At 40.1% G+C, this 24,998-nt stretch overlaps 1 protein-coding gene across 4 annotated transcripts in view; it reads left to right on the plus strand.

Moving 5' to 3' along the window:
* The window catches only part of plch2 (phospholipase C eta 2), a 167,397-nt gene that overhangs the window by 19,657 nt on the left and 122,742 nt on the right, over positions 1 to 24,998 (plus strand). Inside the window, exon 1 of one of the 4 annotated variants that reach the window (XM_023331337.1) lies at positions 12,683 to 12,751. The exons of the other annotated variants lie outside the window; for them this stretch is intronic. Within the exon in view, the coding sequence (XP_023187105.1) occupies positions 12,733 to 12,751 (19 nt within the window). The 5' untranslated portion in view covers positions 12,683 to 12,732. Of the gene's footprint in view, positions 1 to 12,682; positions 12,752 to 24,998 lie in introns of those variants that run through there. 4 annotated transcript variants of the gene reach the window in all.

Raw genomic sequence — 24,998 nt, forward strand, 5'->3', positions numbered from 1 at the left:
AACATTTTCTGGATCATTCAAATGCTGAAAACCCAATGATGACTCTTATTCAGACTTCTGCTCCACATTGTTCCCTGAATATATCAACAGTAATCAGATATAGTCATATCAAACCTTCAAGAGATGATGGACAACCTAACGTAGCACACTGCATGACCTGCTCTAGTCGATCCTTTGTTGAGCGAGAGCCTCACTGGATCTAGTGAAGCAAATTCATTCGAGGTTCAGGCAAGACCCTATAGGGAAAACCCTCCTGAAAAATCCTTCAACTTCAATCTGGCTCTATGTGGGCACAGAGTGATCTCATTGTAAACAAGCAGGGGGCGACTCTAATTAGACCTAAAAAACATGAACTAGAGCAAAGAAGAACAGAAAAATGGCTGATCAAAGAATAGAAATGAAGGAATAATAAACAAACCCCAAACAGCATAACAATCCAAGATCCTGACGTGTACTGGTCCAAACAGCAGCTCTGCTACGGTGAAATCACAACTCACCTGTACCAAGACAGTATGCCGCATACTCAGGTGCCTGAGTATGATTTTGGCCTAATAGTCACTTGACCGATGTGTCTTGTTGACCCAAGCTGTAGTGCTTGAAAATATCTAAAATCCAGAGTTAAGCTGCTAAAATGAGTTTTCTTTTGAGAGTTTCAAGGTTTCAAACGGAGAGATTAAATCATTTTCCTGTTTTCTAACCAGGCAGACTCTCAGGCTTTTATGTTTTGGCTAATTAAACAAATACTGTCAAACACAGGTATGAGAAGAAACGGTAATTATTTCAGTGCATTCATGTCTTAAAGTAGCAGCTGATAAAAAGAGAGTCAAGTGATTTCTTTTGGCTGTCAGTCACATGTAATAAATCCTTTTTCTCCAGTGATTGGCAGGGAGCCTGAGCTCACTGCAGACACTGCCACACAATGCAAACCCAGACTCATTTTATATGAAACACAGCCTTCACTGGAGTATCACAAGTCTCCCTGCAACCATAAGCCTGAACAACGTGAAAACAAAATCCGGGCCAGCATACATTTTAATGAAAGAACAATGAATTTATTGAACTTTGTCTGTGTGCAGAAGCTTTGAGCTCTGCTGAGGGAGGACGCGTCTAAAGCTCAGCCTCATTTCACCTGCTGTCACTGGACCAGCACACAGGGCCCGGATTCACCAGAGGCCTCATTTTCTCTACCACGGCCGTAGACATGTAGTGAGATTGCTTCCAAGCTTAAATTGTAGTCAGTCAAACTGATCTCTGGGGGGATTTTTTTCTATGAATACCAGGACATAGAAATATGGGGTAGAAACTTTTTCAGGGCGGTGTTTTTTGTTTGTTTTTTGTTTTACACTAAATTATGTGGATTATTGTTGCCCAATGCAGTTTTTGACAATATATTTTTTTTGCTGATAATGTTTACATTTTCTTCACAGAAATATATATAAAAAAAATCAAGTCCAGCAGGAGTGACTGGTGCTGATCGATGACTTGATGCAACCTGGGTTTCCTTAGATACAAAACGTTTTAAACCAATCTCAATAATAAACTGGAATCGACTGCGTTGTTTGACACATTTGGCATATTGCAACATCAACAAATTGAATTAACATTATGTGTGTTGAAATGATGTGTGGTGAAGTGGCTCCACATAAACAGACTGAATTAAACCGAAAATGAATGTGATTGGATAACATAAGTCAAGACAAAGATAAAGGTACATTCAGCGGGTGTTTTGATATATCAATGTCTAAAAGCCTTCTGAATAAATTTGACACGGACATATTTCATGTAGAACAGGCAAAGTTCAATGTTTCAGGTTAAATAAAATTATCTGTCAATTCTGGGGTTTCGAGAAATATTTATTTCTGACCTTTTTACGGCTAAAGCTCTCTTCAAAACCTGGTTTTGAAGACAAAGGATCAAAAGAAGTTTGAAGTCTAATGCAGAAAAAATAATGAGCCAACAGAACTTTCTGGGTCACAGTTCCAAAAGATATCTTTGACCTGTTACAACATTAACAAAGAACCCCACCCCCCCAAAAAAACAAACAAAAGAAATAGCTGCAGGGAAATACGGTGTTGGCAGCATCATTCTGTGGTGTTTTTTGTGCTGATCAACAACATTGTGAAGTTCCAAGTGCTTGTAATCTGTATGAATATTGTGGAGAATTTATCCGTTCTCCCTGCTGACTTCTTGATGTATGAGGTTGAAGAAGAGTCAGTGAGTTGAACTCATGAATTTCATTTATTAATACCAAAATGCAGCTGGTCCATTGTTCATGCTTAAGGAACAAAGCAGAACAAAATGGCAACAAAAGTTTTCCATTCCTTTTGTTAACCTCTATCTAAGCTACGCCCTAAAGAGGGCGTTCCCTAGTGTGTCATATCCTTTAACCCTAGCTCTCATTTGCATTTCTTACCATGTCATTTCCTTTAGCTTTGCTACTAGCTAAAAGAGAGAGAAGGAAAAACACAGAATTATTTATTTCCAACCTGGAAACCTTGAGAGTTTTCAGCCATTTTGGAATGGAGTTACATGAAAGAGATTCCCTCCCAATCTGAGATCCTTGGAGAACATTTGAGCGGGCGAAGAATGCCAAGACAAGTTGTTGGATGTACAGTTGCTCCTAACAAAGAAGCCTAGATGCCAAAACTGTCATGAGTTGTGGTTTGAGGTGGTGAGGCAGACGCTGAGGACCCAGGTTGGTGTGAGAAAAAATATGATCTTTAATGCAGACCAAAATACAAAGTCCAAAAACCAGGCAGCACAGCTGAGCGGAAAGCTAAGGCTGGTAGCAACTGGTCAAACAAATGGACAAGACAACCTAAACGGCGCAACAGATAAACAGCCAGACGAGACCAGGACCCGACCGAGACACGGAAACACAGGTGGCATTAAATACACAGAGGGTAATCACAGAACGAGACACACCTGGGAACAATCAAGGGGTTGACAGGACAACACAGAGACTCAGAAGACACAGAAACTTAAAATAAACACACAGAAAAACTCAGATCCTTACAAAAACTCAATCAAAATGTCCTTCAACATAATGGTTTCATACTAATGCAGAGAGACTACTGATTTGTTTTAGAGTTCAATTGTACAGAATAAAAGCACATTAAATAATTGGTATCTTGCAAAATGTTTAATCTCTGGGCTGAACTAATTATTCTGATAAGGGGCTCACTGGCAGATTTCTGGTCTTCTGAAGTGTGTCTTGTTTGTCTCTGATGATGGCGGGCCTGTGGCTGTCGGCCATGTTGCTTCTTTACTGTGTCAATAACCGTTGAATAAACTTCAGAAATATTGTCACCTTCCACTGGGTCCATAAGCAAATATATAAGAAAAGACCCAGGAGGCAAGCTGCATTTAGAATTTCCCCAACTATCTAAAAAGCTAAGAGCTGAACTGATACTGAACTGATGCTGCTGATGGTGTGTGAAAGCGATGTCAGGAAAAAAAAATAGAGATGGAAGAAAGTTAAAAAACAGTAGTGGTACATCCCATGAAAATATTTGAGGGTAATAATGGGAGACAGAGAGGACGAGGAGCAAACTGAGGTCAGATGTGAAATCTTCAACAGAAACCAAGAAGAAAGAGGATGTTTCCAGTGTTGTGTACAGGCCTGGAGGGAATGTGTAGCATCTGCCATCTGTGCACAGAATGGAGATTTTGTCCTCAATTGCACCTTCATATTACTGTGCTCCAAGTTATTGTCACACAAGCAGCAGCATGTATTATGAATGCTGGGAGCAGGATCATGGTTTTGACTATTTCTGCTTCGAAAAGTTGAAGAGCTCCTCGTCTTAGTTATGCTCTAACTTGTGTTTTCCTAGTTAGGAAAATTAAACATCAACTGTAAAGAAAATGTATATTTTTTACTTTGTTTCCACTGTGTACTCTTGGTTTAAAATCTTTTTAATGAGTTTCTGTAGACGGTGACGTTTTCTCCAGTAGATTAGTGTCATGACGTGTGGTGTGATGGTGGACCAAAATTCAGCAGGCAGAGGCATAGAGTAGATCCTCGAAGTGTAACGGAAAATGAACGACATAAACCACAGGAATTGCAGGGAGCCAAAGCAGAGCAAAAACATAAATCCAGGAGAAACAACAGCAGGGTACTGACAAGGAAGTGACATAGGAATAATGGGGAGATAACAGGACAAACCAGAAAGGAATGATTGAAATTGGGTTGTTTATATACTGGGGAGCTTGATTAGTGATCAAGGGGCAGATGGCTGATTGGTGTGAGGAGAGAGAAAGAGAAAGTGGCACAGGGGGCGAGGGAGAGAACACAAACTGGGTAACTAGGAATATGAATCTAACACTAACAAACAACTAGACAAGGGATATAATAGAGCTAAAGTAACCAAAGGACTGAACTAAGGTAAAAGAGAAACAAAGCTGAACTGCACTGGGGACTAGAAAATTATTCTAACAATAAAGAATAACTAAACAAGAGACAAAAAAAGACTGGAGCAATTAAGAAAGGACTGACGCAAAGGAAAACAGAAACAGCTTATTTAATTAAATAATAGAAACTAAGCAACACAGACAACCCAAGATCCTGGCCCAGAGAAGAATACATAATCTGACCAGCCTGTTGCTGTGAGCAACCATCCAGGTGTATATGATACCCCCCCAAAAGGGAGAAAACCCTTGAGCTCTTTTCCTTCTTGAAACAAAAGAGATTTGGTTGTTTGGAGATTTTCTTTTTAGGATCATTGGATTTTTTCAAAACTCATTATTTAGACATTATTGAGTACAAACAAGCTCCTATATGTTTCTGGAAAGTTAATTGTAATTTAGTTTTGTCTTATTTTAAGTGTACCAAGGTATTTTCACAAGAAACTAGACAAACTACTTGGTAAGATGTTTTAGTTTTGCAGTGCAGCAGCATATCAAGTATTTGTTGCTGAATGCTAACAGAGAACCAGACCAGGCTGATAAACACACTGAACCATTAGGGCCATTAGACTCATTGTGTTATTCCAGATATGCTCATGCTTTATGTATTTATTTGGTGTAGTGTTGTGCTGGCATGAAATCCTCGTCTAAACTCTGTTATCAGCCGCAGCTCATCCAGTTCAACGGCAGACTGAGGTCCTTAGTTATCAGCTGAATGAAATGTTGAGGACAATGGAGCTTGAAATGTTTAGTTTTTACCCTTCAGAGTTCAGGGACTCCAGGATTGTGTTGAATCACGCTCTTATTGCATCTCGTTGCATTTACTTTTACAGAGCAATTGATATTCAGACTCAACGACTTCTGTATAGGAACTTCTTAAAACCTGAGGGCTTTAAGAGTATATAATAAATATTTTTTCCAGTCAGTGTTTTAGTGCATTTCAAATACATAAAACATGACATATTCGATTTTATGTCACGATTTCCCAGTTTCTACCTTTGCTCTGCCCGTCATGGCCCTCCCGCCTCCTGACTGCTCAGTGACTTCCTCTACTATTGGCTCTAAAGCTTGCTTCATGCTAAAAGGAAATATCTGGCGTTTATTGCTGCATTGACTGAGAAACGAAATCTCGACACACGGGAAGAGATCAAGGTTCCTTGCAGCAGAAACACCTCATTTGCTCGCCTCAGCATCGCTTCACAAGACTCCGCCTTCTTCACTAGATGAGGCACCTGAAAAATAAGAAATTAGGATTAGAAATAGTTCTTTAATCTTCAGCACTTATCTTAAGACTATAATTTTATAATTACATAACATGATGGTGAAAAAACGTTATGCAGTATAATGTGTCAGGACATAATAAAAATGATCTGATCTTTGTCAGGTTCTAAAATTGTTTAAATTTTACCTCAAAAGTACAAAAGCATTTCTCACTAATCTTATTTAAACAAATAAAAGTGAAACTCTACTGTTATTTAGAGAAAGTAGCCACGAGGCGCCGCTTATTAAACATACTTAATCAATTATTCAAGTGCAAATGTGAATGTCTCTTCGAAAATAAAAGAGCGGTCGTTTTGCTCGTCACTTTGCGTCAACCCAACGCCAAAGAGGAACGAGATCAGCGATGCTCAAGGCTTCACCTTGTGCACACATTCGCAGGTAAACAAAATGTAAACCGTGACCCCAATGACGTCAAACGCAGGAATTGGTGTGTGTGAGATTGGGAGCGTCACATGTGCAGCCTGGGATCAACGTGAAAAGGAAGCTCTGGAGAAGGATCCAGCTAGGCTCCTCTGAGAAAGCATAGCCAATATCACAAGTGAAGGTGAATAAAAAGTGAATAATCTCGAGTTTGTTTTGCAAGTTGACGCTGCATGATGAAGTGGAATCAGTTTTCAGAATCGGAGTTAAAAGCTTGCATACCTTTGTCTCCCATTTGGCTGTTCATTTAGAGCTAAGTAAAAACCAATCATTGCTCCTGTCTGGACTATTGAACCACATCAGAGCTAATTTAAGGGTGTATGGGAAATGAAGATCATATTTTCATACAAATCCAGGAAAAATAATTATTATTATTTCAGAAATGCCACAATAAATTGGTCTTTCCACCGCGACTCAGTGTATTTCTCAACGTGAACTGACTGCGGTTTTATCAAGAAGATGAATATTGTCACAGCTGTTGTTACTGTTTCTCTGACTGCTTGTCTTCCCTGTCATGTTTGTGTTCATTGGTCTAATGAAATCTGAAGGTCTTCTACTGTAATCGGTGCAGAGCAAGTCATTTTTCGCTCACTTTTTATAATCTGTTTTTGTTGGAGCGCAGAACTGTTATTGCTGAGCTAACGGAGCCGTTGCATTCCAGCAACAATAAATAACAGTGTGGAAATGGATGCATAGGCTCCTTAGAGCAAATAATGTAGATTATAATTCAACAGCAGCAGGCCGCTGATTCCATTCAGACGTTCATTTTGCTCCATTAGTGAGGATCTCATCTGCCTCGACCAAATGAGAGTGTTAGTGGACACACACTCAAAGAAACACAAGTACTTCCTCTGTTATAATGGGAAAAAAAAAAAAAACAAGAGTTAATGGCAATGAGCTTTTATACTGTATTTGCAGGATTCTGAATTGAGAGTTTCACTGTTCCCATCGCTTCACTCCCAGTACGCCAGGAAGAGTGTCTGCAAACTTGTAGCCCAGAGCTGGACGCCGGGCTGGTGAGGCAGCTGAAGAGAAGAAAGCAGCAGCAGAATGTGTGTGTAGCAGAGCAGCTCAGATTGGAGGAGTGTATTTGATATGTTCTGTGAAGTGTGAGGTTGATCTGATATGAAACAGCTGGAGCTCGTCGCCTGAATTCAGTCGCATTTCAACAGATTAGGGGCAAACGAGACGGTTCATATTTATGGTTATTTATTTATTTGTTATTTATTTCTAGACTTGGAGTTGGGTGTTTCATAGTAAACACAATTTTAAATCATTACTTTTGAATGGTTGGACGTTCAGGCGAGGTACACCAAAAAAAAAAAAAAAAATTGAAGTCATGATTTCTGTCTTGCAAGTCGGAATAAGTAAGACTTCATATACGCTGTTCTAGTCCGCCTGAAGAACTTCATCACTGCAAGTAATATTCACATGCATATTTGCGCAGATCTGTACGGAAAGTTGGGTTCAGGGTCTGGCCATGTGCTGGACGGTGGAATCAACCACCTTCCCCTCCTCACCCAGTCAGCGGTGAACACAGTGACCGCTGCTCTGAAAGGGCTTTTATTTGCATTTCTGTAACATTTTCTCACACTGAAATAATCACACACAGTACAGTATATCTTCCATTTGTCGACATTTTGCATGAATTCGTTTGTCTGGTTGTTGAAAATGGCACTGATTGAGCCATTTTCTGTATTTTTCTGGTTTCTAGCAGAGTTAGGCTGGAGCTAAATGTTGATCCTAGATCCAAGCCGACAGCGCTGAACTCAGCAATTCCCTCAGGGTATACGTTTTTGTTAAAACATATTGCATTTCTTCTATGTACTTTCTGTGGGTTCTGCTGCAGTAAGAACATTAGCGTATTCTGCTTCTCCTTTTAGTTTGAACAAACCTGAAGCCAGATTGTTTGTTTTCCCCCTTATGGGTTCTCTGCTTGCTTGGGAGTCGACGCACACCGCAACATTGTGATTAAATGCAGCTTGACTGAGTCACAGAAAAGTGTCAGATTTAGTTGGGGCTTTGAATTACCCCGCTCCCTCTGGGCGTCTGCAGGTTGTTGTCAGAAAACCTTGGGGGTAACGGATTACGCAGGAAAACAGGAGACTTAGCTGTCTCTTCGGGCCTTTGTGGCATCCTGCCATGGAAACGGTCTCACTTCATATCCCGACATTGTAATGTTTGTGGAGGAATGCTGCAGTCTTTCATTTCTCTGCCTCATCTGTTGCTAGTATTGCTTCCCTCGAGGCGTGGCACACGTCTAAAGGTGCAGCTTTTCCTCCGTGTCTTTAGATGCCAGGCTGATAGAAATGCAGGCTGTGAATGAGTCTTAAAATAATTTGCTGCTTCTGTAATTATACAATAATTGTTCCTGCATTCCCATTGGGAAGTGAACATGGCGTCGTCATTAGTCAGTGTCAACAATTTGCTCCACATTCTTTAAGCAGTTCAGGGGTGACTGGTTTCTGTCATGTGATTGATTAAATTAGGAAATAAGGTTCGTTATAAACCTTCTCGGCTTCATTCAGCCCCGCAGATTAATGTTAATAATAATCACCGAGAGGACTGGAGCTTTTAAAGATGAACATGTAAAACACAGTAAGGGAGGTGTTAAATCGTGTCATTCACTTTGACCCAGGAAAACATTTGGGTTGTAGAGAATCTGCTACACCGAGCTTATGTTTTAATAACTTACTTTCATCAAGAAATGAGTAGAAACAACATCTTACATCAAATCCCAGTCTAGGTCCCCCAACCTTGTGTTTGCATGGTCATGGGTTGCTGTCCCACAAGAGTCAGCTGTGTGGGGAAGAAGAGCCACAATGGTGGTCCTGTAAAGGTATTATTAGTAATAGCTAGGAATGTTTCAGTGCACAAAAATTGCAGCAAAGGTAAGGCACCTTGTCAGCACACTTTTAAGAAAAAAAACCCATAATATAATATACACTGCTCAAAAAAATAAAGGGAACACTCAAATAACACATCCTAGATCTGAATGAAAGAAATATTCTCATTGAATACTTTGTTCTGTACAAAGTTGAATGTGCTGACAACAAAATCACACAAAAATCATCAATGGAAATCAAATTTATTAACCAATGGAGGCCTGGATTTGGAGCCACACACAAAATTAAAGTGAAATAACACTACACGCTGATCCAACTTTAATGTAATGTCCTTAAAACAAGTCAAAATGAGGCTCAGTATTGTGTGTGGCCTCCACGTGCCTGTATGACCTCCCTACAACGCCTGGGCATGCTCCTGATGAGGTGGCGGATGGTCTCCTGAGGGATCTCCTCCCAGACCTGGACTAAAGCATCCGCCAACTCCTGGACAGTCTGTGGTGCAACGTGACGTTGGTGGATGGAGCGAGACATGATGTCCCAGATGTGCTCAATCGGATTCAGGTCTGGGGAACGGGCTGGCCAGTCCATAGCTTCAATGCCTTCATCTTGCAGGAACTGCTGACACACTCCAGCCACATGAGGTCTAGCATTGTCCTGCATTAGGAGGAACCCAGGGCCAACCGCACCAGCATATGGTCTCACAAGGGCTCTGAGGATCTCATCTCGGTACCTAATGGCAGTCAGGCTACCTCTGGTGAGCACATGGAGGGCTGTGCGTCCGTCCAAAGAAATGCCACCCCACACCATTACTGACCCACTGCCAAACCGGTCATGCTGAAGGATGTTGCAGGCAGCAGACCGCTCTCCACGGCGTCTCCAGACTCTGTCACGTCTGTCACATGTGCTCAGTGTGAACCTGCTTTCATCTGTGAAGAGCACAAGGCGCCAGTGGCGAATTTGCCAATCCTGGTGTTCTCTGGCAAATGCCAAGCATCCTGCACGGTGTTGGGCTGTGAGCACAACCCCCATCTGTGGACGTCGGGCCCTCATACCATCCTCATGGAGTCGGTTTCTAACCGTTTGTGCAGACACATGCACATTTGTGGCCTGCTGGAGGTCATTTTGCAGGGCTCTGGCAGTGCTCCTCCTGTTCCTTCTTGCACAAAGGCAGAGGTAGCGGTCCTGCTGCTGGGTTGTTGCCCTCCTACGGCCTCCTCCATGTCTCCTGGTGTACTGGCCTGTCTCCTGGTAGCGCCTCCAGCCTCTGGACACTACGCTGACAGACACAGCAAACCTTCTTGCCACAGCTCGCATTGATGTGCCATCCTGGATGAGCTGCACTACCTGAGCCACTTGTGTGGGTTGTGGAGTCCGTCTCATGCTACCACGAGTGTGAAAGCACCACCAACATTCAAAACGGACCAAAACATCAGCCAGACAGCATAGGTACTGAGAAGTGGTCTGTGGTCCCAACTGCAGAACCACTCCTTTATTGAGTGTGTCTTGCTAATTGCCAATAATTTCCACCTGTTGTCTATTCCATTTGCACAACAGCAGGTGAAATTGATTGTCAATCAGTGTTGCTTCCTAAGTGGACAGTTTGATTTCACAGAAGTTTGATTTACTTGGAGTTATATTGTGTTGTTTAAGTGTTCCCTTTATTTTTTTGAGCAGTGTATATACAGTACATATACTGTATGTTGTGTATAGTACACACAACGACAGGCACAACTGAAGCAGGTCTTCAGTAGTGCCCCCTACACTCCATCAGACCTCAGTCTCCTCAGCAGGTAAAGTCTGCTCTGACCCTTCCAGTAAAGATCATTAGTGTTGTGACTCCAGTCCAGTTTATTGTTCTGCTGAACAACCAAGTACTTCTAAGTTCACTATCTCAGTGTCAGGATGTTTATTGGGGTCATTGTGGTTGTAGAAATCCTTACTTCATGTTTACCTAATGCCCACTTCATGTTCAGCAGTGCTGTCGACAGTAACAGCTGGCCTAAACGTCGTCAATTAGTTCATTTACACAATCCCAATTCACAACTCTAATTTGGATCTAATTACAGGCAATCTACCAGTTCAAATTAAGCTTGATTACTTTAATCTTTTATCAAGAGAATGGGCGATGCCAGAATAGCGTCCTCCACAGATTCCTCTCATGAAAAGTCTAAGCCATAAATTGTTGTCTGATATATTTGCAGAATGGAGGAAATGTAACAGATCAGCGCCCGACTGCCGACAGACATAAAGCCTCCAGAAAGTGTCTGACATCATGAAGTAGCTTTTAAAAAAACCAACACATTATGTCCCGACTTAAAAGAATTCATAGCAGACGAGATATCATTCTGGAAAGTGATTTGTAAGACTTTGGGACGCAAGAGAACCGCAATGAGAGCCATTATTTATGTCCATTTAGAAATCATGGAACAGTGGTGAACCTTTCAGGCGTTCCATTATTAATCCAAGAGTCCGTCCAGAAGAAATTCTTGGATACAATACTGCTAAGAAGAGACGGATTCATATTTTACATGTAGCTTGTTCTCTTTGCCAGGGGACTGTTTTTGATCAAATGTTCTGGCTTATAATAAAAAGCTCATTTGAAATGAGAACTAATAAGAAGTGTTTTTTTTTTTTTCTGGAGCCTGTTTGGAATCTCTGCAAATCCTTTCCTCATTCTTTCAAGAAAAAAAACATAATTAAAAAAAATCCTTTCCTTTCTTTTCTGCATTATCTTTTAACATCAGTATTTTACTCTTATTTGTTTCGATTCAGTTTATTTACACAGCACTAATTCATCACGTGTCATCTCAACACATTTTACGAAAAAAAGGTCATTTCAGTCCAATCATACATACATCACAGTTGATCCCACGTGCTCCAAATTATTAAAAATGAAATAGATGGTCTCTAAAAATTGACAATCTGTAAAAAAAAAAAAAAAAAAAAAAAAGCTAAGTGGGTGAATAGTTTTTTCTCAAATGGCAGTTAGATTATGTTCAGAAATCTGACATTTGTGCATTGTAACCAGGTATTTATTGCATTCGTGTTTTCCTTTTGTTCAGGTGTGCCTTCTAACTCTCGTAGTCCTGATCATCAAAAAACCATAAAGACAATCTGCTTCGTTTTGCCAGCTGCTGCTGCATAAGAGCTACGAACTGAGATGAGTCTGGATAAGTCAGCACTGCTCTGGTTCCAGCCATGTTCTGATGTAAACAGTCACCATCATTCTGATGATGTGTGATTCAAGCAAAACAACCCTTTTGTTCATCAGTTTACTCCTAATGTTGAATAAGTTCATTACCAGATCACATTTCTGATAATTCCCTAGGAAATTGTATGGTATTTATAAAGAATGGTATATTTCATGTTTGGTGTTTCATCATGCACTTGTTTTTGTTACAATTCCATGTTCTGATGGTGAAAACTGAGCTGCTGTGAGTCAAAATGATGGAACAGTTTATCATCGTTATGGAGCTGGTAGTTTCAGACCCCGCTGCTGAGCATGGCTGCTGACGGTGGAGACAAAGAGGAGATGGAGAGCAGAAAGGTGAGGAAGACTCGTTACACACATGGATAATGAGAAGGGGGGGGTGAAGGGAAAAATGGCTTACCACTAACATGACAGAGAGACATCCACCACCATGAGAGAGAGAGAGAAAGAGAGAGAGAGGGAGAGAGAGAGAAGGGGGGATTGCAGGGAGAGGTTGGAAGCGTACTAGTCCTTGCTCTCCGTCTCTTTGGTGTCAGTTGCTTTAGCGTCTCGGCAGAAAGCAGCACGGAGATGGAGCCTCAGAGGTTCAGTACGTACGCTTTCACTCTTTCCAGCCTGGTGTTTTCTGCTGCTGCTGCTGCTGCTTTTTGCTTTTCATTCCTCATCAAAGTGTCCGTTTGGTTTTAGACGTTGGCTTGTCATTTCGTTGTTTGGCAGACTGTGTGTACCGTTCCAAAGTTGGGCTTTAAGTGTGGTTTTCACTTAGAGTGGCTATTCTGTTCAAGTTGTCAAATGGGAAAAATAGTCGCAGTTGGATTCAGCTTCATGTTTTCTTTCATTATACAAGAGTTGTTATAATAGCATCCATCCCTCAGGTGAGACATCTAGCGGATCAAGCTCTTTCTTCTCCTAATTGCTGCGATTTTTAATTAGCTTCTTATTGACGTGATAACGACTCGGAGAAACTTTGGGAGGAAATCTGTTTTGATTGTCTGATAAATGAGGAAGTCATATCACATCAGATTATTAAGTTCTTTCTTTCATAATTTCACTGTCCAGGATGTAGAAATGTCAAATAAATCCATTCTGGAGCAAGGAGCACTCAGCAGATATTTATGAATAATTAAGTAAAGTTTTTTTCAGCTGTTTGAATCTATTAGAACCTTTTACAACAAAATATCATGTTTGCCATACTGTGTAATCTTTTTAATATTTCAGTTGTGTTTTTCTCATCATGCTATGATTGTTGATCTCTATAGATTTACTGCTTTCAAGGCGAATATTGCATCAGCAGCTTGATGAAGACATGCAAATATCTGGCTTTGAAACCAAACTCTGCTAATTAGCAGATCTTGTCGTGTTACATTGCCAGTTACTAGTTCTTATCGTATTTTTCACCATGTGTACCACACATGTTAAAGGGACACTGAGCATGTGTTTGAGTTTGAATGTGCTTGTACTTGTGACCAAGTGTTTTCCCCTCAAAGTCTTTGCATCTGAAAGTTGTTTCACTGAAATTCATGCGACTATTTCACAAAATGAAAGGAACTTGACTATTTACGTCAAAGATTTTATATCTGACGAAACGGAGCGTCGGTGACTGAGTGGCTGGAGTAGTTCCTTTGGATTTGAAATGTTGTGTGTTTGAGTCCAGCTTCCCCCCTGTTGATGTGCCCCTGGGCAAGTCGTTTAACTCTACTGATCTGCATATTGGTGTACGGGTGTGGGGCGTGTGTGTGTGTGTGTTTGAAGTGCTATGAGTTGTCAGTATTGTTTGAAAAGTGCTAAATGAATTCAACCCTTCTAACATGCATACTTATCAAACAACAACAACAAAAATACCCACTGATGCAGTGTATAATAATCCCACATTTAATATGCAAGTCGGGTCCAGGCAGACCAGGAGGAAGTTGTGAGACACCGTGTGTTTACAGCAGGTAAATCGTTCATAAATTAAGTAGAATTGTTTAATTTCACTGCGACAGACTGGCGACCTGTCCAGGGTGACCCCCGCCTCTCGCCCGGAACATTAGCTGGAGATAGACACCATCACCTCCTGACCCCACTAAGGACAAGGGTGTTAGAAAATGGATGGATGGATGTTTAATTTCATAGTTTATGTAGCTATTAGAGTCACTGTCAGTGGTTTTAGTCACTGTGGAGAAAAAGTTAAGTGCATTCGTCTGCGTGATGTATTATGGCATAATGTGAGGTCTCTGTTCAGGTTGTTGAATATAAAAGGGGACATTTCATGCAAAATCCCAATTTTTTAGCCCTTGAATACATTTTGTTGTGTGCTATGAATGTCTAGCAGAGTATAAAAATATGAACATTTATTTTCTCCCAGCGCTGCGTACGTGTCTTTACATTCTTTTTGGGTTATATGTTTCTGTCTGTTCATTTTTCTCTATTGCCTACAGCGTTTTCTTGGCCGTGACATCACTGCATTTGCTGTGGAACTGCTAAACTGGCTAATCGGGTTTTTGAATTTGCCACTTTATTTCTTTTTTCTTGCAGTGATTTTGTAGTCCAAGTACAGTTGGACTACAAAAAAGTAGCTGTAGGTAGACAAGTCAAAATGTTCAGTTCTAGCGTTTATTAATCCACACGATTCATTATGTCACCGGTTAAATTACATTTTTCTCTGGAATGAACCCACATCAGCGGGGAAAGTCTGTCTGCGGAGCACTTGAGGAAGAATGCTTCAGCAACCCCTGCCAGAATCAAGAGGGATTTTTCAAAATAGCTTGTTTGGCTGAGGCGTCTGTTCCTTCTCTCTAAGGAAACGATGAACACATCAATGTGGCAAGCCGCTAATGACGCTAAAATGACAGCAAAGCTTATTTTAGACATAAATTTGGTGTGTTGATAATGATGTCCTGGTAATTGGTTTGATAGTTTAATTGGTATGGATGTTGAGGGTTAACACCGTTGCGATGCGTTCATTTGAATGTGTGGTTTCTGCAGGAGGCTGCACAGTGGCGCAGTTGGTAGCACTGTTGCCTTGCAGCAAGAAGGTCCTGGGTACGATTCCCAGCCGGGGGTCTTGCTGCATGGAGTTTGCATGTTCTCTTCCTGACTGTTAGGTTAATTGATTAATTGGTCTCTCTAAATTCTGTGAGTGTGTATGCACACCTAGCATGGCTGTTTGCTCTGTCTGTTTCTGTGTTGCCCTGCGACAGACTGCCGACCCCACTAGGGAGAAGGGTGTAAAAAAATGGATGGATGGTTTCTGCAGGTATGTCTTCTTCATTCTCCTGCTCTGGGTACGACTCCGGCTCCAACATGTAAGACTGGATGGACAAGTCTTCCGTCGTTGACATCTTTAGTAGTCTTTGGAATAAAACGTTTCCTGGCTGGTAGATAATTACCGCTATAAAACTACAAAAGCGGCCGAATGGGTTGAAGAGGAATGTATTGCAACCTCGAGGGGGTCGGGGCGAGAAATGTCTCATTCACATAAAGAAATAAAAATAAAAATATACCAGAATGAGTTGCTCTAAAACGAGCTTCAGAACAGGGTAAACCAAGGGTGTAACCAATAACGAGGAATTCAGATCAAAGCACTGCACTTCTACTTTACATAGTGACTGGTTTACATGTGATAAACCGAATTACAATAAAATGAAATTGCACATGTCATTATTATCTTTTTTTTAAATAACAGGTAAAATAGGTAATGACATTTTTTTTAATTCAACAACAAAAAAAATGTTGGGACGTCTGCTGGAATGTAACTCTTAACTTTCAGATTTTAATCTTGCACAAAAAAAATACAAAATACATTCAAATAAGATAAATTTAGCAAAATAAAAAATAAAAACAAACAATTTTCTCACCCAAGGAAAATGTAGAAAGGAAGATACACAGAATCCTACTCTAACAGGAACATCCATAAAGTATAAACATGGCAATAAGATGATTTTATCATACTTTCTTTAGTTGTTTTTTTTTTCATATTTGTTTGCATATTCATATGGAACATAGGAAGACTCTGTAAATCTTTCCTTTTCAGTATCAAACAGGCTTTTGTGGCTCTATACTCTTTTCTTTTATGGGAGAGGAGATAAAAAAAACCGACAAAGCACACACAGGGTGTCTTATTAAACATAAAATGGAAATGATCATACTAATGTTGGTTTAAGCAGGAAAAGATACCCCTTTGTTCTTAAACTGAGAGGACCTTCATTTGAGATGGTTCTTGTTTTTCTGACATCCTGGCAGTTTCACAGGAGCTCCGGTGTAATTGGCCATCTAATCTATCAGAAAAAAACTAATAGGATTTTGTAAAAATGAAGAAAAAAAAATCCTTTCTGGTTTACATTTTTATTAAAAAGATGGCTTAATTTATATGCAAAGTACTCATACTGCCACAATCTTGTGTAACAGACAAAATGGCTCACTAGTTTGCTGAGTGTTTTGTTCTCTTTTTAAACTCAACTCTACTTTAGCACTTCAAACGTGCATGAAATGAACAGACTCATTGTCAATGTTTCATTCCTTCCAATAGTGCACCACTGCTTTCTTTAGCCCAATATAATAATATTAGAGCCCCAGCATTTCATTTACACTGCACAGTCTCGTAAGGCATACATAGTGTAGCTTCTTGTTAGCTTTCATATTCAGTCGATTGTTGCATCTTTATTTATAAGGTGTTTTTGATCAATTCATCTGTCAAAAGCATAAACATTAGTACTGAATTTTTGTTTGAATTCACTGAGCTCTGCAAGCCAAAAACAAGCCAAACAGCTGAAGGTCTGATGTAACAGTAATAGTAAAAATCTAATAAGGTCATCATGAAGGCCTAGTAAGATGGAAATGTTTTTCACAGCAGCGGAGTGAAAGCTCTCTGTTGTGGTTTCCAACTTTTCTTTGACAGATATTTTGTTTCTTCTATAAAGGTCAGATCACAGAGCAGAAATGAATCTCAATAAATGAATCTCAACGTCTCCATCTCAAGGATGTGCTTCATAAGACCTCCAGAAAGATCCCCAGTGGAGTTTCCTTTGCCATTTGGTGGTGAGAGCTGGGAACTTGTCTGCACCATAGTTAAGAAACTTAAGCACACTTTTGGAGCACACTGAGAACAGGCTGTGCTTGTTTTAATTAGAAAACACTTCAGATGCTCCAGTGTTGCAAATATATATATATATATATATATATATATATATATATATTCAGCAGCTTCTACATGGCATATAGACCTTTTTAGTTCTTAAAGTCAAACAATTGTTGAAAGGAGATACATTTTATTGCAACCTGCTTTGACAGCTATGGGTATTTATATTGCCAATACTATGTTTTCACGCTAAGATCCTGTTTCAGGACTGTAGATTGGCAGAGGGAAGAGCACAGGATTTACCTTTGATGTAAACTTGACGTTTTAGCAGTACCTTTTCCATGTTCAGGTCCTTTAGTTGTAACAAGTTCTTCTACCATGTTACTCTGGGTTTAGTGCATAATAAATGCCTTGTAAACAGACCAAATATGCATGTGGTCTGTTCTCATTCTAACCGGTCTCCTTTTTCGCTCTCAGCAGGTGCAGAAAGTGCTCTTGTTGGAAACAATTTTTTGAAACCACCTTATGCACCATATTTATGCTCCGCTTTTCTTTCCTTCATCATTTTCTTTAAACTATCTATCTCCTCCGGTGGATTTTCCTTTCTCTGCATTTGCTTTTTGGTCTGTGGTCTATCAGAGTTTATTCCAGCATTTAATAGCACCCAAAAAAAAAGCAAAAAAAGCAACACCAATGTGTTGAAAGATGCTCTGCCACGCAGCTGGAACCTGGAGCGTTGGTGATTATTGTTTGGAGTACTTAGCAATGGCTTATTCATTATTTAGCAAAAAATGTTTGGGTTTATGCATTTTTTATGAAATGTCTTCCGTGGAATTATTGTAGGAACAAAACAAACAAACTCATCTTCAATTTGATACCAAAAAGGCTGGGTTGGTTTCTAAACCAATTAACATTTCTGCATGTTACTTTACACAGTAAAGAGACACCTGTCGGAATATTATTTACAAGTTGTTTAAAAGCAATTATTAAAAGACGGAGTGCGAATTAGAGCAGAGCTCAGCTTAAAAAATGTGTTAAATATTACTGTCGGTATTTTACAAGCTGTTCCCCTCTTTCTGTTTAAGTTTTAAAAGTGGCAGCCGGACCATAAAGCTTTATTTAACAGAGTGTGAGTTTAGCATTAAATGAACTGACTCTAACGTAATGGGATGAACGCCGCAAAGCAATGTCGGATAAAAATCTGAGACTTAATGGGGAAAAATAAATTCTCAAGCTGGACTGATGAAAAGACAAGTGAACAAATCGAGAACTTAATGCGCTCATGCAGGACTGATTGGGCGCAACGCAGCCTGGAGATGGAGGAGAAAAATGAAACGATTGCTGGAATCAGTTGACCTTCATATCCAGAGATGGCGGTACACGTCTAACTCTAATGTGAACATAAAACACAAGTAAACTTCACAACAGGATCTGAAATGCTTTCAGAAAGCATTTCTTGAATCCTGGCACCTGCTTCTTTTTTTTTTCTTTTTCTGCTCAAGTTTTGACAAAAAAAGTAAATAAATAAAATAAAAATAGAAAGCAGTGATAGTTTGCTCACTTTTTTTTGTTAAGAAAATCAATAAAATGCAAAGCTATGTAGAACAGAGTTATGGAAATGAACGTAAAATTCACTCGTGGTGCAGTTTAACAAATGGAAATGTCAAAAACTAGCTAATAAGACAGTATGGGATCATTCTAGACGAACCGACCTCTAAGATGAAGCTTTGGAGTATTTTTGCCTTAAAAATCTTAAAATGAATTGTTTTGACAAATAAAAAAAGTGATTTAATCAGTTGTTGCTGTGGTGGTGCAATGCATTGTGAGAAATCTTGCTGGACAATCCCTACTGTCGCATATAAACCAACTGCCTTAAAATATCTATATGGTCAAGACTTTTCCATGGTAAACAGTATTCTTGAAGTGATTTTAAGTGGTATCCTCAGCAAGTTTCTTTTTTCTGCCTACATCACATAAAACAGCATGATATTTGTTAACCTACATGTATTATAGAAGCATGGTGTCATCAGAACATATTTTACTTTCCAACACTGAAACCAGTTGTACAAACGTTGAACACTTTCTCTTTGGTTTGCAGGTTTTTCTTGAGCAGAAATGGAGTCACGTCTGGGGGTTTCCTGGACGTTAAGCGTTAACCCTTTACAGTCCGACGTTCTCACCACTTTCAGATACTTTACTCAGTTTACACAGTTTGAGTTATCAAACACTTTTTATCCAAAAGTCTTACGCCACAATTTTAAAATGAGCACAAACGACAAGTTGATGAGAATTAATTTGTGTTCACTTGAAATCTTTGATCAAACAGAGCACTGTGTTTTACAGTGCAGCTCCATGACAACCATTAGCGACCACGCACATTCAAGAGATTTTAAAAGAGCCTCGCGGTGTGTTTGTGGTTACTACACCACACACTGCGACCTACCTACCACTGGTGTTTCGCTTTATTGTGGGGAGTTTGGAGATAATTTTCTGTTTGGAAAGAAAGTCAAAACCCAAGTAAGCAACTTTATGTAAAAAACCTTTAAAGCAAGAGACTTTAGAAAAAAAGGAAGTCCAAAGTCACTTATAATAAGCGGGTTTGGCAACGCTGGTCCTATGAGGCAGTGGCTGGACTCTGAACTTCCCATTTTTCTGAATGTGAAGCAGAGCTTTCATCTTTGGGAGAGCCAATTTTCATCCTGACTGCTTCACACTCAGCTGGAAAGCCCTGCAGCTTGCTGTGGCTCAACAGAGCCACGGCATCTGAAAGAAGCAACATAAGAACCTTTCTAAGCAGTCCCAGTGCTAAAGCGCTGTTGGTGTTTGCTTAGAACCAGTCCTTTTCTTTTCTCACCACCACAAGTTTAAAAGAACTGGAGCTAAGAAAAAAAAACCCTGCAAAAACACTGAGCTTCAACATTAATTTTGTAATTTTGGATCAGCACCAGAATGACACAAGCTCACATTCTCTCATTAAAGCGTAGAGCTGTGGTTGTAGACAATATTTTCTGCTGGATTTTCAAAATAAACACTGGTTCTTATTTAGTTCTTAAGCTCTTTGTGGCTCATGCCAGGCAGTGTTAATGAATCCTGCTGCATATGTTGTGTTTTTGAGCTGGTGGCTCCAATCAGAGATCAGCTGAATGGGACCGTGAAGCGTTCACAAGCACCACTTGATACAAATGAAGTGCTTTTGGGGCATCTGTTGTAGGGATGCTGAGATAAATATTATGATCTGTCTTCCTGCACGATCATCCGACACCTTAAGATTATGTTCATGAAAGGGTCCAACCTACACTGGGAAACAACCTCAGCCATGTGATGACAATGCCAGCACCTCCTTGTTGACATACTGGGGCTCGGACATGCAGCCAAAGCGGCACTGTAACTCCAGGCTCACACAGCAGACACATGGTGTCCATCGGCGGACAAGGTGTGGGCCAGAAAATAAAAACTTCCTGCTCCTGTAGATTTGAGGACTGGTCATTTGTCAGAAGCAGTGTAGTTTCTCTGCTGTCACCCTTTAGAAAGAGCTCACATTTCAGTAACAGACCAAATTTCTCAAGGAAAGATCAAATGCAAGGTTTGTGTATTTGTTTAAGTAAGCTGATTAAGACAATGAGGCACAAAAGTTCAGTTCAGTAGAGAAAAGGCACTCGATTCATAGTGAGAATTTCTTTATGCAATACAATGATGTATTAACAAGATCGCAAGTGTTGGCTAGTCCACAAGATGAGAACCAGTCCCTGTTCCAAATAGAAACTTTACTGAAGCATCAGTTAAGGACTAAACACACCAGCCATGTTTAGTCTGCTTTACTCAAACTCCAGTTCATTTGTAGAAAGTCTGGTATGTTTGGTGAGGTGTGAACGTGTAATCAAACTCCGATGCAGACCAAAAAAGACCAAAATGCTCTGGTCTGCCTAAAAGACCCGGGTCTCAGTGTGTTTGGAGGGAACTCTGATGCGGTTCGAATGCATATGGAATGTGAATGAAGAGGACGGCTCCAAAAGCAGGAAGCAAAATGGAGCGCAGGGCATTGTGGGTAAATGGAACCAAAACAAACACACGAGCCACCACATTATCTGATGTTTACATTTTGTGAAGAAGGATGTTGCGCTGGTCTTCAGAGGCTTCGTATCATTTCCTCCAGTAGTTCCTGGTGCAGCGCCGCCACAGGCGAGGGGCGGAACAGGTTTTTCAATTAGTTTGGATCATTTCACAAAGTGCAGTGTGAAAGTGAACTGCACCAGCTGAGAATGTAACAAATGGTGCAGTTTTGGTCTCCAACTGAACCGAGTCTTCTGAACTATCGGGTGAGAAAACAACCTAAGATTATAAGATCACTCTTCTGTTTATTTCTGATCATTTATCATTTTGATGATAAATGATGATTTGATGATTTTACTTATCCTCTCCTTTGAGGCATACTGACCAAATTCTCTTGGAGGAAACTCCTCCAAGAGAATTATTAAAATTAAATTAATTATTAAAATACTTACGTTTCATGTACAACTGACAACAGTGCAAAATTAGGTGAATCTTCAGCTAACTTAAAGTCTCAAAAAAAACAAAAAAAAAACCCCATTACATTTCAGGAAATAAAACATTTGATCCTTTGAGGCTTTCACTGCTTAGGCCTGACAAAGGGCTGGTTCAGACAGCTTACATCCAAATTTTATGAATTTCTTTTATGGAAATCTTTCATTAGAAATCCAAATTCCTCTAATCATCCATTTTATTTTACATCAATGCTTAGCTGTCTTGATTAGGGTTACATCTACTCATCACCACTCGGTAGGACAAGGAAAATGCCTGTTCTTTACTGTGATGTTGAGTAAAGAGTTAAAGGCTCCAGCAGGCTGGATAAAATCCTCATAGGTGGTAAAAGGTAACAAACTCAGGAACCAACACCTGAAAAGCTAAATGTTCCACTTCTGTATAAAAGCTTTTTTCAGTTTCATCTAGAAAAGCCTCTGTTTTCTAGATTTGATTTCTAAAAAGTGCTTCTTTTTTTTTATCAGGACATGTGCTTCTTTAAGAATAAGGATGCTTTAAACATCTTAGAGTGGCTGAATATATATTTCATTTCAGTCATTTAAAAAAAATTATAATCACATTGCAGTGTCATATTATTCTAAAATTCTCCTCAGCTCTATTAATGACTACCATGTCATACCAACACTGTTTTTAATGGCAGCATTACAACACAGAGTAAAAAGTCATTGTTTATTTTGATGCCTAATGAAGATGGTCAGCACCGTGAATCAGTGTATTATCTGTTATTCTAATGAACGACATAGAAACCATCAGTTTTTCTAACACTGTAGTCTTTTGGTGGTATCCAATTAAGCACAAAATCTAAAAGAAAAAAAAAAGAAAAACTACTTTGTCTTTGGAAGAAAACGTCACATATTGATGCTTCTGGTGAGGTTTCAGCACCAGACGGTGAACAGCTCCCCAGTGGAAGGCATCGCGTTGATTTCAGCTGAGAATCATTTCTTCTTCTTCTTCTTCTTCACATCTGCTCAATTTAATTCCTTTGGGATGTAAAAACATAATGACACAAACTAATTTAAAACTGTAGAATTTGAACTCCATGCTCTAAAACAGCCACACACAGACATACAGTAGACCAGCTACATTAACAGTCACTGATAGGTTTCTGTCGGTGACGCCCTCCATGTTTGACCTTGCTGTCTGCCTGGCTTCTCAGACAGTCGCCAGGCAGGGCGGATAGTCTCTCAGAAAATGGCTCACATTTCTGCCATCTAATTCTCTACATACAGGAGTTGCCGCTTATAGGTCAAACAAAGCCCAGGTCATGGAGATGCCAACATATGAGGAAAAGTTTGAGAGAGTTCTTCGCTTGTTCATTGTTTATATAATAAATACTGGGAACCAAATGGCTGAAGGATTTGAGTCTGTGTCTAAAACCCTTGACATTTGAGACACAGACTCCAGAGTGTCTCAAATGTTTCTCCTCTAGTGTTTTAGGGATTCCTGTGGATCTTCTGGTCTCAGTAAAACAACATGCAATAGATAATAATGAATGTTGAAATGCTCTCCTTAAAAAAAAAAAAATGCACACAAAAATTTATATGTCAAGTCAAGTTTATTTGTATAGCACATTTTGGTAGCAAGGCAGTTCAGCGTGCTCCGCTTCAGTGAGAAGTTACATGTACAAAAAGGTTCAAACCAATTGGATACTGGACTGGAGAGTCCGACCCAGCTCCCCAGTCTTTTCAGTAATATGTCACAGTCAGCAGTGACAAATGCTGCACTGAGGTCCAACAGAACCAGAACTATGGTTTTTCCACAGTCTGTATTTATGTGTGTGTTGTTGAACACGTTCAACATCCACAACAGCAGATTTGAGTTTAAGCTCTATCCAAACTGAAAATTTCAATTTCCCTCTTATTTTTGATGCATAGCATTGTTAACTTTACCTAGCAAAACATGATTCGGTTCAGCAAATAAAAATCTAAGAAAGGCAACATTTCTCCAATATTTAGCCTTGCCACTACATACCAAGACTATTTGCCACTAGCTGCATCGATTGTCTTACAGTTAACGGAGATAAGGTTGCCAGGGCAACAGATTTAGGAGGGAACCCCAGACATCTCGCTCCCCAGCAATGTCCTCCAGCTCATCCCAAGGCATTCCCAGGCCTGATGGGACTTGGAGTTCCAGCTGGATGACAAGGCTCCTCACTTCATATCTTCATATAAAATCTTTGCTTAGTCCATGGATTCATTTTATGCTCTGCAGTTCACTGTTCTTATAGCTCTTATGCCGCTGTGAACAGTATGATGTGCAAGTAAGCTAGGTTTACTTACTTCTGTATTGATGATCCAATATGGAAAGCAATTAGGGACAATACTGACAGTATTACGTTTGAACAAATCGCTTATCTTTAGCTGTTTTAAAGTAGCCTGTTGTCTTAGAGTGCTAGAAGCCATTTCACAGGTTGGTGGTGGGAAGCCGGGCTGATGGTGTACAACTTGAGATTGCTAGTCTTGTCTGAGACGCATGATCAGAATCATGCCCTTGTTTCGGTTCTAGATTGTGAACTTCTACAAAGTTGCAAAGTTTTTGAGCAGCAAACCCTCAGATGTCTGATACCTGCTAGCAGTAAGCTTAAATAGAAGCTCCCGAGTGTCTGAAACGTTTCTCCTCTACTATGCTTCCAACTCGATTCCACAAAGAAACATCCACCTTTGGGTGTGTGTTTTTCAGCTGTCCAGCCGAGCAGTCTGATGAAAATGTTTCAGATCGTTGTGGCATGCCCTTTTCTCCTCCCAAACTGAAAACACAGGCACTTCAAACTGCTTCCAGAGAGCTGCAGCTTCACAGTGTTGTAAAAGCAAACCTGGGATCCACGCGGCAGTTGTGAAAAGAGGAGAACTAAACCTCCGCTCCACTCCATGCTGCACCTGGGAGACTGATCTCACTCCGATTTGAAGTGGTGGTATCCGTTTTCATTTTCATCCTTTCCGCTTCTTTCATCTTCCTTTCAACAAAAGCTGTGCTTTTTTACCCCCAGAACTGCTATCACTGAGAATCCTGAGAAAATTTGGTAAATAAAGATCAGAGTTGTGAATGCTGGCTGTGACAAAAGGTAGAAACTGAAAGCTTCTGCCAAAGTCTGGGGCGTCACCGCTGATAGCAGCTCCTGAAATCCTTGACAGGTGGCATCCTGCGCTATGCGTTCTCCATCAGATGCCCGGACAGACTGTTCACACAGCTTCTCAAGCATTCAAAATAAATAAATAAA

This window comes from Xiphophorus maculatus, chromosome 1 (assembly GCF_002775205.1).
Source record: "Xiphophorus maculatus strain JP 163 A chromosome 1, X_maculatus-5.0-male, whole genome shotgun sequence".
In the NCBI taxonomy this organism is placed as follows: Eukaryota; Metazoa; Chordata; class Actinopteri; order Cyprinodontiformes; family Poeciliidae; genus Xiphophorus; species Xiphophorus maculatus.